General features: G+C 38.8%; 1 protein-coding gene across 15 annotated transcripts in view; it reads right to left on the bottom strand.

Moving 5' to 3' along the window:
• Positions 1–16,463, bottom strand: part of Pard3 (par-3 family cell polarity regulator) — a 656,694-nt gene that overhangs the window by 184,844 nt on the left and 455,387 nt on the right. For 12 of the 15 annotated variants that reach the window (XM_077803009.1, XM_077803007.1, XM_077803013.1 and 9 more), the window contains one exon: positions 14,428–14,659. In XM_077803009.1, coding sequence (XP_077659135.1) covers positions 14,428–14,659 — 232 coding nt within the window. Of the gene's footprint in view, positions 1–9,665; positions 9,747–14,427; positions 14,660–16,463 lie in introns of those variants that run through there. The other 3 variants (XM_077803016.1, XM_077803015.1, XM_077803014.1) reach the window with 1 other exon arrangement.

Genomic DNA, 16,463 nt, shown 5'->3' on the forward strand with positions numbered 1-16,463 from the left:
ATCTAATATTGACACTTTGATGAAGCAAGGTATTTATCTGACCTAAATATTTTTGTTGTATAAACATGAGGGAAGTTCAGAACAATGCAGCTGACTTAGAGTCTAATGACATCAGGGCCCTTAACTTACACCTGCCACTGGGGAAGGGAAGGTCACATGCTGGACAATAGCACAATTGCTGACATAAAAGAGAAAAGAAAACAAAGAAAAAGGATAAATTACCTCACCCCTGAAAGTAAGACATGATCCACAGTCAACAAAACAAGTCATTACATTTATTTTTGCTACCAAGGTGTATTTTGGTAATAGTTCACTTGAAATATATTCTTTATAACCTAAGTTCTACAATCCTTCATCAAAATCTGCATTGGAATTAATATGCCATTTAAAATCTCATTTCTATTGCTCAAACAGTAATAGAAATTTGGCCCTGATTTTGTGTCTGTTTGTGTAGGAAATGTTGGGGGAAAAAAACTTTACTTCTTAAATTAATTAACTAGTATAAGATGTTCTTAACTTGGAACAAACATAGGCCTAAGAGACTGTCTACACTGGCACTGCAGAGAAACACTGACACTATTACTCAGCAGTGGGCAACCACTCAAAGCAGGCTCAGTGGCACCACTGACTAATCACTCCCACACAGCCAAGGCCAGGAGCAGGATTTGCGCTCTCAGCAGGAGTACTATTGACTACATCATCCTAGTAAAAAAAAAAACCCAAAACCAAAACCAGCACCCTTGTTCTAATGGCTGTTATAACCACACTCCTGGTTTTCCTCCTCTCTCTGCAACATCCACTCCTGTCACCATTGCCTCCCTCCACAGTCCCAATACCTGACCTGTACTGGCCCCCATATTTGTAGGGGCCTCATATTCATGGGCTTCACCTGCTATTCCTCCCTACTTCCCAGGCAGGTCCCTTCCATGCATACTGCTATGATTTCAAGAATCGCTTTATCTGTCTGGAGTCTCTCATCGACTCATCAGGCAACTCCATTTAGACCTATCACAGCCACAAGACTCACCCCGTCACCTTTGTTTCACACTGATCAGCCTCCAGTGTCTTCCAGTCAGTGTGTGACTATCCACCCAGTTGGTCAGGCCAAAACTGTGAGATTTCTTACTGTTCTTCTCCCTTGTTTCTCTTCCTACATTTAATTAAACAACCAAGTCTCCTGAATATCACTCTGTCCCTATGGCCACCATGTGTGGCCACAACTTGCAATAGCTACCTAACAGAATTCCCAGCCTTACCAGATTCCTGCCCTTTAGTTCACGCAGTGTGGTGAGGGGCATCTCTGAATTTTCGAAAAATTTATTATTTTATCAAGCTGTTCTCTTGAATGTTTAACCATGGTCCTTAGGATATATTCCTGGGTTATTTATGAAAAGCCATTCTGCCTCTCCAAGGTCACTAGATAATTTCCACCATCAAACTATTTTTGTTTTTTCAAATTGTCTGGTGGAACATGCTAAGACATAAAAATTGATTTGTTGGTACTCGCCTAGCATTTTTAAATCAATAAAGAATAACAGCAGCAAAAGTAGGTCGTATCTACCTAATGATTGCTCAGTACCAGCAGCAGTCCTAAAATGATTTTCTATGCTAATTCTAGGTTCAAAACAACTCTCAGAGGTAGTTGGTATGCATATTCTACTGAGATGAGTAAAGCACAAAGAGGTTAATCAATGTGTCCAAGATTCAAGGGTGACCATATAGCTGGGATTTTAACTCAAGCAATCTAACTTCAGAGTGCAAGCTCTTAACCACTATGCTACACTGCCTGTTAACAAAATACAACATAGTGCCTTACGTACAGAAGAGCAAGTATTCTGTGAAATTTTTATTTTAGTTACTGGTGTGTGTTGCACATTCACTAGGTTGCAAGGTAAGAACATTTTTCTTACTCTGCATAATATTTTTTTAAAAAAAGATTGAATCTCACTGATGTAAAATGCTCCTTTCTTTCAATATTTCCTTCAGAGAGAGAATTCAAAACATCTTTGGGAATCTCAGTTTTTAAGTCATTTTCTGGAAAGGAACAGTCTCTCTAGCCTGATCTAGGTCCACTTGCTGTAAGTTCTCAGAAGAATTTCCACATCCACCTTTCTCAAGTCTCCCTGGAGCAGGGCATGCTTATCAATAGACCAGTGCCTGTCACCTCTAACTAAATCCCTGACCCATGCCACAGTGCCCAGGATGCAGTGGGTCTACTTGTAGATATCTGTTGAATGTAAGAAGTGGTTTTACTTCCCACTTATTAAAAACATCACACACACTCTAAATCTAGGCTTAAAGAAAACAACAATAAATCCACCTGGCTCATCATTAAAAACAGTTTTTGCCAGGTGAGTGGTAAAATGCTCAGAATATATTTTACTGGCCAGGTGATTTTTTTTTTTTTTTTTTTTTTTTTTTTTTTTTTTTTTTTTTTGTGCAAGGCAGGCAAAATGTTCTGTGGATGCATCTATCTGCTGTACTTATTTCAGAGTCACATAGCACTACAGCTGACAGGGTGGGACAGAGAAGCAGGGAGTAGATGTACAATGAAGCTGATCTCTTAAGAAGCAATCAGAGCTGAAAGCCCAAACTTAGCCCTGCAACAGGTAGCTGGGCCTTTCCTGCCAGAAGCACGTATCTGGGTTATGCACTGAATCAGACAACACTTCACAAGCTAAAGGCTGCCTCAACTTCCCATCTGCAGCTTGTCTCTGCCAACTTGCAAAGGAGCAGTAAAAGTTAGTCTTTAATAAGACACTAATCAAGGGCTGAAATTTGATCGTTCATCAGTAGATTTACTGCTCATTTGCAAACATATATAACCTGAATGGGGAGGCACTTCAAGTCAACTTTATTAAAGGGCAATCACCTTACCCCTGCTGTGGCTAGGACAGCTCAGGTGGCAGCAGAGTATTCTGCATAAATGATCATCAATGCTTTGCCACTGCTTCAAGCAACAACAGGCAGCTGGTGCTGCTGTGCTCTTGAGAGAGTATCAAAGGAAAATCATCAGGCCCTCAAAGAACCGGTTCACACTTGGTCTAAAGTTTAATGTCTTAAAACTAACTCTTCCAGAATCAGCCTATGAGCTAAATTAGACATCATCATTTTCGTTTTCTCAAAGAAATGTTTTTTTAGCACTACATACAAAACTAAAATAAAAACTTTAAAGAAAGAAAGAAAACAAACTTGAAATGGTAGGGAATCTAAAGTTCAACTTGGGATGCTTTCCTAATGGTGAACATCAATGAGGAAAAGCAGGAATTCGCTTAAAAGTTTATTTTCCCTGCACAAAGCAGTTAGTGAAAACTTGAAAAAGCTAGTTTGAGGATGCCAGACAGATCTGAGGCAAGAGCCTTTCATCCCAACAGCTGAGGGGCAAAGCTGTGACTTGTGGGTGGTCAAGGATCAGGCAGTGTTGGGGTCTGGGCAGCACTGCCAGGACATGTTAAAGGTGGAGGGGAAGACGCTGGAAACCTCCAAGGCAATTGTCAAGCAGGTCATGACTAGAAACATTCTGAGGAAGTGACCTCACACTTATTTAATAGGGAAAAATAAAAGAGAGGGCTGTGGTGGTGCAAAATCTAGATTCAAGAAGTCACAGAATAAGAAAAGGATAAGTGAGATATGAAAACAGGAGAAGAGCAGTTATAGGACTGAATAAGGCCACCTTGAAAGAGTGGGAAGAGAGGCTTTTTTTTTTTTTTTTAATCATCATCATTAGTATTCCGGAGTAGGACCTCTGCTATCATATATAGTACGGTAAGTTAAGGGGAGGAGGGATATGGCAATTGGTAATTTCTGAACTAGTAATAAAATCCTTAAGAATAGTTTCCAGCCAGGCTCCATGGCACACAGCTGTAATGCCAACAGCTTGGGAAGCAGAGACAGGAAGGTGGCAAGTTCAAAGCCAGCCTCAGCAATTTAGCAAGGTCTAAGCAACTCAGTGAAACCCTGTCTCTAAAATACAGAAAAGGGCTGGAGATGTAAATCAGTGGTTAAATGTCCCTGAGTTCAATCCCCGATACCAAAAAACAATAATCTGGAAGAAGGGCTAGAGTGTAGTTCAGTGGTAGAGCACTTGTGTAGAATGCATGATGCTCTGGGTTCCACCCCAGCTCTGCAAAAATAAATAAATAAATAAATAAACAAACAAACAAACAAATAAATAAATAAATAAAAATAATTTGGGGGCGAGAAAGAACCACAGAAAGAGAAGGCTTCAGAATCAAAGTAGGAACAAAAAATAACTAACTTCACATATCTAAGATAACAATAAGAATCTGTTTCATCACAGCTTGCACAACAGCAGTGCCACATCCCCTGGAGACTTTCATAACAATCTTGGCTCCTGTAGATTTGGGGGAAGGGACCAAGAAGGCTCAGCGGGTTCTGCATAGTGCTCAGGAACCCAGCCCCAGAGTTTGACCAGTATTCAAATCCAATGTAGCTCTACCCTTCAGTTATGGTGTGACCTTGGTAAGTTAGTTCACTCTTTTTTAGATTCTTTATCCATAAAATAAGGCTAAAAATAGGACTTTGGAGGATTAAATGGATTATGAAAAATAATATTCTTAGCAGAGTGTCTACCGGTATTAACATGCAATGAATGCTTACTGTCAGATGTCGTAAGCTACATGAGGAATGCTTTTTCTTCTTAGGAGTCATTATGATCGCCACGTCACCCAACAAAATCAGAAGCGTGGGCTACAGAGTGATAATGGACAGAGCTATAAAATTAACTGGAAGGCTGGAATATAGTCAGTAGTTGAATCAGATTATTTCAAAATCTGTTACTGTGTACGAATAGAGAATGTAAAGTTTCTCTTTTCTAAAGACTAATACTGTTATGAGAGAAAGAGAATGTATGTTACAATATAAATATCATAAATGTTATGGAAGGAGAAACTAAGGAGGTGAGGTTGTCATCACCCTGTCAATCCACACTTCATTTAGGAGTGCGTCAGAAGATTCCAAGCCGCAGGAGGGGGCTGGCCCCACATGCCTCAGCAGACTGTGGATCCCAGGCCAGCAGGAGAAAGAGAAAGCTGTCGAGTGCCCCCTGTTGGTAAGGCAGAGGTGGCAGGTGAGCTGCCCATGCCTATGGCTTCAGAGCAGAGGAGGCCTTATACCAACTCACACTTTTACCAATGTTACTTAGAACTGAATCGGCAAGTCTGGGGTAGGGCCTGGATTCTTTCATTTATTTGGTTGTCAATGGACTTTTATTTTATTGATTTACTTATACGCAGTGCTGAGAATCAAACCTAGGGCCTCACACGTGCTAGGCAAGCGCTTTACCACTGAGCTACAACCCCAGCCCTGATTCTGCTTTTTGCCAGGCTCCCGGGTTCTGTCATGCTCCTGGTCTGCGGATGACCCTTTTCTAGGCTAAGGATGTATGAATTCATGGCCTGGCACTTTAAGGGCCATGAGGACTGGGATACATTTACACTGGCTTTCATGTCAACCATTGGCTGACAGATACTCTGAGGTGGGGTTATTTGCAGGCATTTCCAAGAAGCCCAGTCAGAGGAGCAGAGCTGCTTTCTAAGACTCCAGAGAGGCCCATGAATAAGTTCAAACCACCAGCATCTGCTGCACTTACTGGGTACTGATTATGCACCAGTCTGCGAGGGATAGAGCTGGGAAAAAGAAAAGGGATACCACTTGCTGCAGTTGTCAATTTAGTAGTAAACCAAGTAAGTGGACACATCATCTCTTACTAAGGGTAAATGAGAAAAATAATGTCCCAAAGTGTGAACACAATGGTGGCAGGGAGTGCAATTTGCAATTCTGGATTGATCCCCCTGATAAGCTGATACTTGAATAAAGATGTTAAAAATGACAGTGAACCCAGGGATATCTTAGAAAAGAATACTCCAGGTAGAGGTGTGAGCAAGGGCAAAGGCTCTAGTGGACTGGGCAGGTTCAGGGAAGAGGAGGCCAGTGTTGCCAGAGAAAGGCAGCAAATTAGAGGGTAGTGGGAATGGGGTCCGAAAGGGTGTGGTAGGGGGATCCTGTGGCTTGCAGCAGATGACTTAAGGTTTTCACTTTTAATCTGGGTGACTTGGAAGGCTTTGGGGAGTGGGGGTTGGAGAGAGGAGGGACACAGTGTGACTTTGGGCTATAGTGTTAAGAAATAGCTGGGGCCGGGGGAAGTGGGCAGTGGCAGCAGGGAGCACAGTTGAAGGGCTACTGACCAAACTGGGAAGAGAACAGGCTGGGGGCTTGGACTAAAATATTCCTACTTGCTGTATTAGGGGTTCTCCATTCCCCCTCTTCCAGTTAATATAGAGGGTTGTCCATTGTCATTTCCTGGCCCACATTTCTGATCTTTGTTGGATAATGTTGGTCATTAGCAGTCACTATGTCAGCAAGGTGGAGAGTAAAACATCCTAGGATTATAGACAGTGGTTGAAAACAGACCAAATGAGTTTTGCTTTTGTACATTGACAAAGCAAATATATGGTATAAGGAAAAAACAACAGTCAAGAATTATTCTAAGGTTTAACCAACTGAATAAGCAAGTCTGCTATTATCTGAGGCAGGAAAGATGAAAGAGAAAAATCTCAGGGACTATCCAGGACTGAGGTGGGTGTGCATAATGTTTCAGCTATCCGGTCAACATTCATGAGAATGTCAAGAAGATGACTAGTTTCAGAGATCCAGAGCTTGAAGAAGATACACAGGCAGGAGATGAGAACGTGGGAGTCATCTGCCTATAGACTGTATTTAGAGCCCTAAGGTTCTGTTTCTGAGCATATCAAAATTGTGCTATTGAGCAAAGAAGAGGAGGAGGGAACCAAAGATTGAGCAGAACATGAAACAGGATTACTCAGGAAGACCCAAATGGAGTGGGCAGGGAAGGAAAGGAATCCCCAGCAGAGGTATCCCAGGGAAGAAGAATGATCAACATAAGGAGCACATCTGTCAATGAAAGGAGGGGGAAGGACAGACACAGATTTGCCAATGCAGAGGCCATCAGAGACCTGGACAGGAGCAGGCTTTGTGGAGCAGAGACAGGATGAAGGACTCACTGAAGGGAGTTCAAGAGTGAATAAGAAAATAGAGCAAACAGAAAGGCACCCAAGGGTGTGCTGCGAAATGGAGGAGAGAAAATGAGATCATAATTGGAAGGGGAATTTTTTTTTCTCTACAAGGGGGAAAATAATGGTGGGGTGTAGGATGCTGTGGTTGATCCAGTGGCAAAGAGCAATCACTGATGATGAAGGAGAGTGAAGAAGGGATTGCTGAGGTAGAAACAAGGAAGAGGATCAGCAGGGCTTTCCGGGGCCTAGCGTTAGCTCAGAACATGGATTAAAAATAAAACAAAATACAAGAGGAAAGGTCAACAGCAGACACGGTTATGTCACTGTGATCTGAAATTTAATCTGATTTTACTCTCTTGTTTCTAAATTGGCTATTATTAAACATAGGTCAGAAGAAAACCACCCAACATTCAATTATGTCAGAGGTCACTCCCCCAGGGAATTCTGAAAAAGACTGAAAGGGTAAAATGATTACCTTTATATAATAATTTGTGGCTTGCTAAAAATATATTTTGGAATAATGTGTATTTGATCCATCATATTTAATGTAAAAAAGAGAGGGCCTCTAATGGTAACAAATAAAAACATTTAGAAAGAGTATCTCCATTATATGTCATGGTGAATGTCACTAGCTAAGCCTGTCTTCTAGTACATTTTTCAACGGTGTGATAGTATTTATTTACCCTATGTTATTAGAAACTGAATAGTCACTAGCCTTCAATTTTCACATCAATTGCAGGGAAATAAAAAAAGATTCCATTTCTACACAATCTGGAATTGAAATTGACTTAGCATCTCGGAACTGTCAAAAATTTCTTTTACGAAAAGGTTTGCTTTACAGAGACTATAAAGCAAGTGTCATCCTTGACACTTGCCTTCTATATTCACGCCACAGGCCTGAGGAAAAGAAACGTTAAAGAACGTCAGGAAAGGTCTTAGAAAGGCGCAGCCGTCATGCTCTGTGCATCCTCTGGCGTCCTTTGCAGTCAGTTTCCGTGCTCTAGATGTCAGGGGGTCTCTATTTAAAAGTGCTAACAAGGAAGAGCATACTTGAAAATATGATATCAGCTATCCCAGAACTTGTCTTTGCTATCAGGTCAGTCTGACACTTATTTTCCAGTGTTAGAAAAAAGGGTGTGTGTGTGTGTGGTGGGGGGGGACCTCCGTTTCGATTCAAATCAAAAGATGCATACATTAAGCCCTTGGGATTTACAAATTCAAAACATAGTCCAAGGAAACCTCCCAGGATGGGCATTTATCAAACAGAGCTATGCTTTGTCCAGGTAACAAATAAGAAGACAAATGAAATTATGCAAAATTTACTTAGAGTTCTTTCTTCATTACAAAGTACTGCCCTTTGGTTTCATTTAGAGAGGCAGAGTCTTCTATATGCTTATTTTAACTGCATTCCTGATATCCCCAGCAGATTGCATAGGATGCCATTCAATCTTACCAATGTGAAACTGGCCACATTAACCTACATGGAAATTAAATCCAAGTCATAAAGAACTCCAGGTCCTGATATTTCTGACATGAGCAAATGAGCAGATTCATGTGTATCTCCTTTGAATACAGGTGAGGTGAGGATTTTCCCCACCATGGAGTGGGATGAGGGTGGGACTGCAAACCACGGCCCAGTCTGAACCGAGTTAAATCCTTCTCACACACACTCAGCCCAATTCCATAAGACCCCTTATTAAATGGTTTTCTTTTTCACATTTATTTTTAATTAGGATGCTAACATTCTCAGGAAACAGAGCTAACTAGAAAGTCTTTGAAATCCCAAGGGGCCACGAATAATGGAGGGATTGTGAGTTACGGCTTCTTCCAAGGCAGGGAACTTTCTCCCACAGTAAGGGTAGTCTAAACTCCACCTACAGTAACTAGCCTTTGGATGTGAAATTGAAACACTTGGTCAGGCAGACTCTTTCCAGAAATATCCATAAAAGAGGGTGCACTTCATGACTTACAGTCTCAGCAGACCTTGGGATTACTATTTGCCAAAGTAGCTCTACTTTTATGCACTGGCAGAAGTTGCTGGTTCAGCCATCCCAGAACAAAGAGATTTATTTTCTCAACCCCTTGTTTTTTGTCTAAACTTTATAATGCATAGAGGGAATAAATTTGGTCAAAAAAGATGCCTTTAGACTGGACCATTTGGTCACTGATCTGTGTTCTCTTGCCTTTCAACCTGGATGGGTGACCTCTGCAACCCACATATCTCATTGCCTCTATTCTCTGCCTGTCTGTGTTCCCAAGCCACCATGTTACACAGGAAACCAAACCAGTGGTGATACTTTGAATAATCTTGAAAGCACTGGTTCTGACATCCAAATGGTGTATGCTGATGATTTCTGAATACGCCAGCAGCCAGGACTATGGTTTTCCACTAAGATATGATTTTAAGGGGCTGACTTAAAATACATAGGAAAAAAACTTGTCTCTGCCTTTTGAAGCAGTCATTTAAACCCCCAAGCTTGAAATCATGATAAAAAAGTTCCAAATTGATTAATATGGAAATTACCAAACCATCAAAACTGCTGATGTCGTAAACAAAATTCGTCAACAAAATTCATTGAAAGTAAATTTATTGTTTGTTTAAAAAAAAAACAACTGTGTAACACGTGCTGCTCATGACATTTTTGAATCTGGTTTGTTGTTCATCTCTTCTCAGGCTTCAGTTTGGCAAGGCTAAACGAGAAACACGGTACAGACACAGTTAGTAAGCACGAGTAAGGAAGCAAAAATAACACGTGTTTGCTATTCTCTCAAACCTGAGATGTGCCACCCAAATAGTAGTGAAGTTATAATACCTGAGCATGTTCCTTATATTCTGAAAATGATTACATCTTTAAAAGAGGTATATCTGATTTCAACCAAATGAGGTTTCAGACCAAGTTATCTATTTCCTCTTACAGAACTTAATAAAACAATGTGGCAGGGGCCAGGGGAATTATTTTGAATGTGTAACTGGAAGATTCTGTTTTAATGGTAATATTGCAACATTACTCTTGCTTTAGCTTCCCCCAGAAATCAGTTCTTAACTACTACATACAGACTACAGCAAGGAATAAAGCTGTAACATAGACAGGTTACTTCTAAGAACCTTCAGTTTCAGGGTACATGCAATTCTCTGACATTCAAATGATAATAGTTCCAATTTTATACCAAAGCAGTTTCAAATTGCACTTACTCCAAAGCTTTAAAAAAAAAAGCTCATAATTTTTAAAAAGTCTTAATATCTGAGAAGGCAGGATTTTATGATCATGTTGATCATTTCTATTTGGCGATGGAAACTAAGACCAAAACATGTGCTTAAAAATGCTCTAGCTTTCCTTTAAAAATGTACATTTAAATCATTATACCTATCTCCCTCATCTAAAATAAATATTGAGTTACCTCTTCACAGACAACCTCATACAATAGCAGAATTCTCAGAAATATTTTATAGTATGAAATTTGAATAGCCACACATCTGAGCCTCAAATATGTACAAAGACTCAAAATTCCAGACCTTCCCCTGCTCTACGGTTCACATGCAGACTGGTTGCATTCACAAGTTATGTTTACCCGTTTGTAAGCACACTCAGGTTTCTTAGATACAAAGCCAGTTTAATTAAGGCAATGGGAGTTCCTTGTGTGCCAAAGAAGATGCAATATGTACAAGGATAAATTAATACAAACATGCGTCCCTTTGCATTTGTTATTTGATTCCTTATATATTTAAATTTGTGATTTAAAACTTGCATTAAGGCAGCTTTTGCCCTTCATATACTCCATAATTTATACACAGAAGAAGGATTCATAGGAGTCACAACATTCTTTCCTAGAGCTATTTATCAATAATTAAGTTATTTTTGTGACTACCATTCAGTGTGTGAAATAGAAAACCATGCCATCTGTATATGCCAATGACTAAAAATACCTCCTCAATGGACCATTAACTTCCTTTAGTAAGTTTTTTAAAATATTGTCTTTCTGTTTGGCCCTCATTGTATTTAACAAAAAATGTCAGATAACCTGCAGAAGTAGGAACAGGGTGAGTGTGTGTGTGTGTGTGTGTGTGTGTACATGTGCATGCATGCATCTGTGTGTACATGCACATGATGAGAGAAACAGGATGGACAGTGGAGGAGTGAGCCTGGTTTTGAAGGAAAACATGACTTTGTCAAGCCGACTAAAAAGAAAAGGCTTATACACTGACACATTTATCTAGAAAGCTAGACTCCCAAAATCTAAAGCACCTAACACTTTTCTTTTTGTTATGTGAGCCACAAAAGAAAAACAATAATCACAGACACACCACTGCCTAGTCCCTGCCCAGCCCATCATAGCAGCACCTCTTATGAACTATAGAAAGAAACGTTCATGCATATACACATTTTGATTGAGCTATTTCAAAGCACCACTGTAAGAAAATCACATCCTATTCTCCTCAAAAGAACAAAGAGAAAGGAAGAAACTAATTTTAAAATTTTACTATCTTCGACTATGTTGTTTTAAAAAGAACAAAACATAAAAAGAATCAACTAGAGGGGTGGTCTCAAATAATCAGATCCAGGTATGAAAGACTGTTTAAAAATGTTTTTAACAATCTAACAACACTTAAATAGTAATGACATATAATAATGCTAGGAAGCCAGAACTGCAAGCCAACAAAAAAAGAAAGAAAAAAACTTCTTTTATGTTTAATAGATAATGCTCAATTCATTTTCAAGGAGCATAGTTTGGCAAACTTTAGTCCTACAGGGCTGAGGCTTGTGATCAGATAGAATGCAGTCACAAGCAAGGGTTCTAGACAAGACACTGGGACTCTGCTCAGTTCTTCCATTCCCCACCATGTGGCAGCATGCTGTTCTCCTGAGAGATCTAAGTTCTGTTTCCTAGAATTCATAGACTTCCCTGGTGTAAATCCTTTCTCCATGCTGATTTTAAGCTACCAGTATGTCATCACTGGACACAGTGCTGGGAAGAGCAGGACAGTAATCACCAGTGTGCAGTATTAACATATGCCCATACAGCAGGTGTAGATCATCTCAGAAGCTGGGATCATAGTATGGTAAAAGTAATTAGGAAATGATGAATTTTGAATATTAATTATTTCTGATTTTTATACGATCTACTTAATTTTAAATAAGGGTTAGGCTTAACAATGATTTGCAAAATTTATAAAAACTGCTCCCATAAATAAATGTGGGCTGACTTTAGCAAACCACTGATTCCAAGTATCCAGAGAAGTTTAGATATCTATGATTTTCTTACCAGCCATTGTTAAATACTGGAAAAATATTAGCCTCATGCATACTAGGCAAGCACTCTACCTCTGAGCCACAACCCCAGCCCAAGAGTAAACAGGTTTTTGAAGTTATAAATGGGTCAATTTTTTTTTTTTTTACTACAAGGCTGGCTTTCTTTACAGATTATAGGTAAAGTTTATGGATTTAGACCTAGAGAAAATATCATATAATGTTCTGCTGGCCATTTAAGAAAAAGAGGGTCAGGAAGTGTTCACCGTCCCTTTAAAACAATATACATTTTGCCCACAGCCTACTCCTCTGGCCCCAAATTGTAAGTCTACCATTGAAGTTGCAAATTGCAGACAAAGATGATTTATAATTAATGTAATCCCAAAAGACTGGAAGTTTGTTTACCCATTACATTATATCAAGTCCAGATAAATGTTGGTTGATGAATGAAAACTAACAAGCCATTAGTTTTCAATATGCCTTCAAGAGAGCCCTGGAAATGTGACTATGCTGCATTCTTACAGGAGGTTCCCTTCCATCTATTATTCTCTAATTTAAAGAAGACAGTAGCACAAATTCCTTAAATTTTAATTAATGGACAGCAGCCTTATGTCTGTGCATTGTATAGGTGCTAGTTTCTGAGCTGTCAGATTGCATATGTGGAAAGAAAAGCCCCCTGGCTAACACAGGAGCTGAAACAAAGTGGCAGTAAGAGCTATTTCATTCTGTAAATATTTTTGGACATGGAATATAATGAAGAAAGATGATTTGACTGAAAATGGATTTGGAAGGAGCAGTATATAAACAAGAAAAAGTCTAATGAAGAACGATGAAGATACCACTGCTCTGAATCTTCGGGGAGAGAAATGAATCCTATTTTAAACTAAAGATAATACTGTGAACAGGCTAGATTTTTGTTTAATGTGAATCTATAGTTTCCTTCTTCCATGCACTTGACTTAAATACATCTACAGAACACAACTGCTGTGTTGCCTAACCTTCCAGCTGAGCCCTGATTCCTCAACTTTCCAGACCTGACCTATCTATAACACCCTGAGTTATTGAGGTCAACCTAAGGATCGTAAATCAGAGAATTCCATGAAAATAAAAACTCTTGTTCACATTTTGCAATTAAAAACAAGTTAAAAGAATGTAGGATATCTACTTTTTGAAAAGTCAAGAGGCTGTGTTGTATGTTTTCAATTTTAAACCATCATCTTGATATGTTTAGGGCTTCAATTTATGGAACAATCGAGCAATCTTTATATTTAACATTAAATGCCTGAATATTATAAATCACCTTAGATGAACATTTATGGGGGAGTTTCAGTGAAACTTCTGAACAACTTGTCACTTTTATTGTATAGCAATGATTTGTAAAAAATGATATGCTAAGTAATCCTAGAGTATAATTTAGGGACACAAAAACAACTGTCAAGAAACAGGCAGAAACTACATTTAATGAAATCTTTACAGACTAAAGTAATAAGTATTAAATTAATCAACACAGCTTAATTGAAGCTCTATCTGTAACGTTTTTTTATTACACTTGTTATTAATGAACCTTTAAATGCTACCACTAACTTGAGCTCTGTGTTAAATTTAAATAATGAACCATTGTTCCCACACACAAAAAAAGAACAAACACTGCTTTAATAGCCCTTTGTTTCAATGGGCCTCTTCCTCTTGTACAGAGTGAAGACATAGAGGACTCCCTCTTTCTTCTCCAGGGTTATTTACATGGTTGGCAAGATATCAATGTTGAAGGCTGCTGAAATAACTAAAGCAAAATCCTTAAAAAAAATAGAAATGCAGCAGCTAAGACTGGAAATGATAAAAGAATTTCGGTTGACTTCAAAGATACTGTTTTCAAATCTGTGCTTCTTGTGTTTTTTATTTAAACCTGACAGTCATATACAGTCATGTGACACCTAACATTTTGGTAAACCACGGACCACACATAACAGCATATACCACATAGCCGAGCATGCGGTAGGCTATACCACATAAGTTCCAAGATGTTTGCACAATGATGAAACCACCACTTCTCAGAAGGTATCCTTACTGTTAAGTGGCACATGACTGTATATCTAAGGGTGCTCTGGTTGATGGTGGCAAAGACTTACCTGAACATGTCTCCCAAACCCTTCAGCATTCCCTTCTTGGCTTTCATTTTATCCTTTTCCTTTTCTCTATCTTTTTTCTTCTCTTTTCCAGTTTTATCCTTTTTCCTATCAGTCTTGTCCCCTTTTTCTTGGTTCCCATTCATTTGTCTCTCCAGAGAGTGCGAAGGCTGATCACTGGCTGTGGAAACTGATTCTCTCCCTGATCGTGAACTTTCTTCTGTGTCTTCTTCCACTGGACAGAAAAATAAAATAAAGATAAGGAATATGGTGAATACAGCCACAAAAATAAGTAGGCAAAAATGTTTGAGAACTTTACTTTCCCACATTTTCTACAGCAAAATGGTTTCGGCCCTCAGCTTAGATTGCAACACTATTTAATGTTGAGTAGAATTAGAAGGAAATATGGATTAGTCCCATGCACACATGTCTGTTACATATAGAGGACGCACCAATAGCAAGACAGAAACAGCTTCCTGGCTAGATAGCTAGATGGTTCTATATGCACAGTAACACCCTGGTTGCTACACAGCATGTAGCAGGGGAGGATTTCAACCCTCCTTATACAGCACAGACCTCTCAGGGTCTTTGCACTAATAGTGGAAAGAAAGAAAGAAAGAGAGAAAGAGAGAAAGAGAGAAAGAAAGAGAGAAAGAAAGAAAGAAAGAAAGGAAGGAAGGAAGGAAGGAAGGAAGGAAGGAAGGAAGGAAGGAAGGAAGAGAGAGAGAGAGAGAGAGAGAGAGAGAGAGAGAGAGAGAGAAAGAGAGAGAGAAAGAGAGAAAGAGAGAGAGAAAGAAAGAGAGAGAGAGAGAAAGAGAGAGAGAAAGAGAAAGAGAGAAAGAGAGAGAGAGAAAGAAAGAAAGAAAGAAAGAAAGAAAGAAAGAAAGAAAGAAAGAAAGAAAGAAAGGAAAGAAAGGAAAGAAAGGAAAGAAAGGAAAGAAAGTTTCCTTCCCCAAGTGCTTCCTTTCTTCTCAATTAAAGCAGTGTAGACACATCCTGGTCCTTCATTAATTTGGAAAAGCACACTATTGTTAGCACTGGATTTCTTTCCTCAGGCTTCCAAACAGTTCCATTTATGATTTCTGGACACCAAGGAGTGAATTTTTTGGTTCATAACAACCACAGATCCTCAAGGCCTCTGTAACATTTCTTTATATTGTTATTGCTAACATCATTAGTAAATGCTACTATATGTACTACAGGTTCTAATTCTCAATAATTTTGCATGGTTATCTGCATAAGGGCAGCTAAAAAGAAGGGGATGAAGCCATGAAAATCAATAAATCAATATCCCTCACTTCTTCATATTTTGCAGATAAAAGCTATAGTGATAACAATGTTCTTCTCTTTAGCCCATATTTTAAACATTTGAAACAAGGGCAGTTCAAACTTTTTACATTTGAAAAAAGTGGCAAATAACTGAAGTAGGTTCCTACCTACTGAAAGAACTTTAAGAATTTCTCTACCAATATGATTTGGGAAATGATATTGCCCAAATCATATTGTTATATTGTGTATATGTATGAGTATGTATGAATGAATATCACCATTATATATATATATATATATATATATATATATATATATATAATTATAATGCACCCATACAAGTATAAAATATGTGAAAAGCATAGATGCATATAGTAACAGTCATTCTCAGCAATCTTTTCTGAGATTGGCTGCCTAAGATTATTTTCTAAATACATTCAGAACTATGGCATCTTCATTACTTCTTGAATTCCAAGGTCATTTTTTTGCAGCATCAACAAATAAAGCACAACTCACTTTGAGTTTCTAATAACACAGAATTAAATAGGACAGTGAGGACTTTATCTCAAACTTTTGCAAGGACCTAACCTTAATATCTCATCAAGTGAAATTTGGTCTTGCCTTTCAACCAACCAAGGAGCACTTGAATTACCAAAACAAAGTATTAAGGGAATTGAACTAGCTAACATAGATCCAATATTTTTGTTTTCTGTTATTAAATCCTCACAAATCTAAGATTATCAGCTGATAGCACAGTCATGGCCAAGCAG

The sequence above is a fragment of the Urocitellus parryii genome, chromosome 9, assembly GCF_045843805.1.
Source record: "Urocitellus parryii isolate mUroPar1 chromosome 9, mUroPar1.hap1, whole genome shotgun sequence".
In the NCBI taxonomy this organism is placed as follows: Eukaryota; Metazoa; Chordata; class Mammalia; order Rodentia; family Sciuridae; genus Urocitellus; species Urocitellus parryii.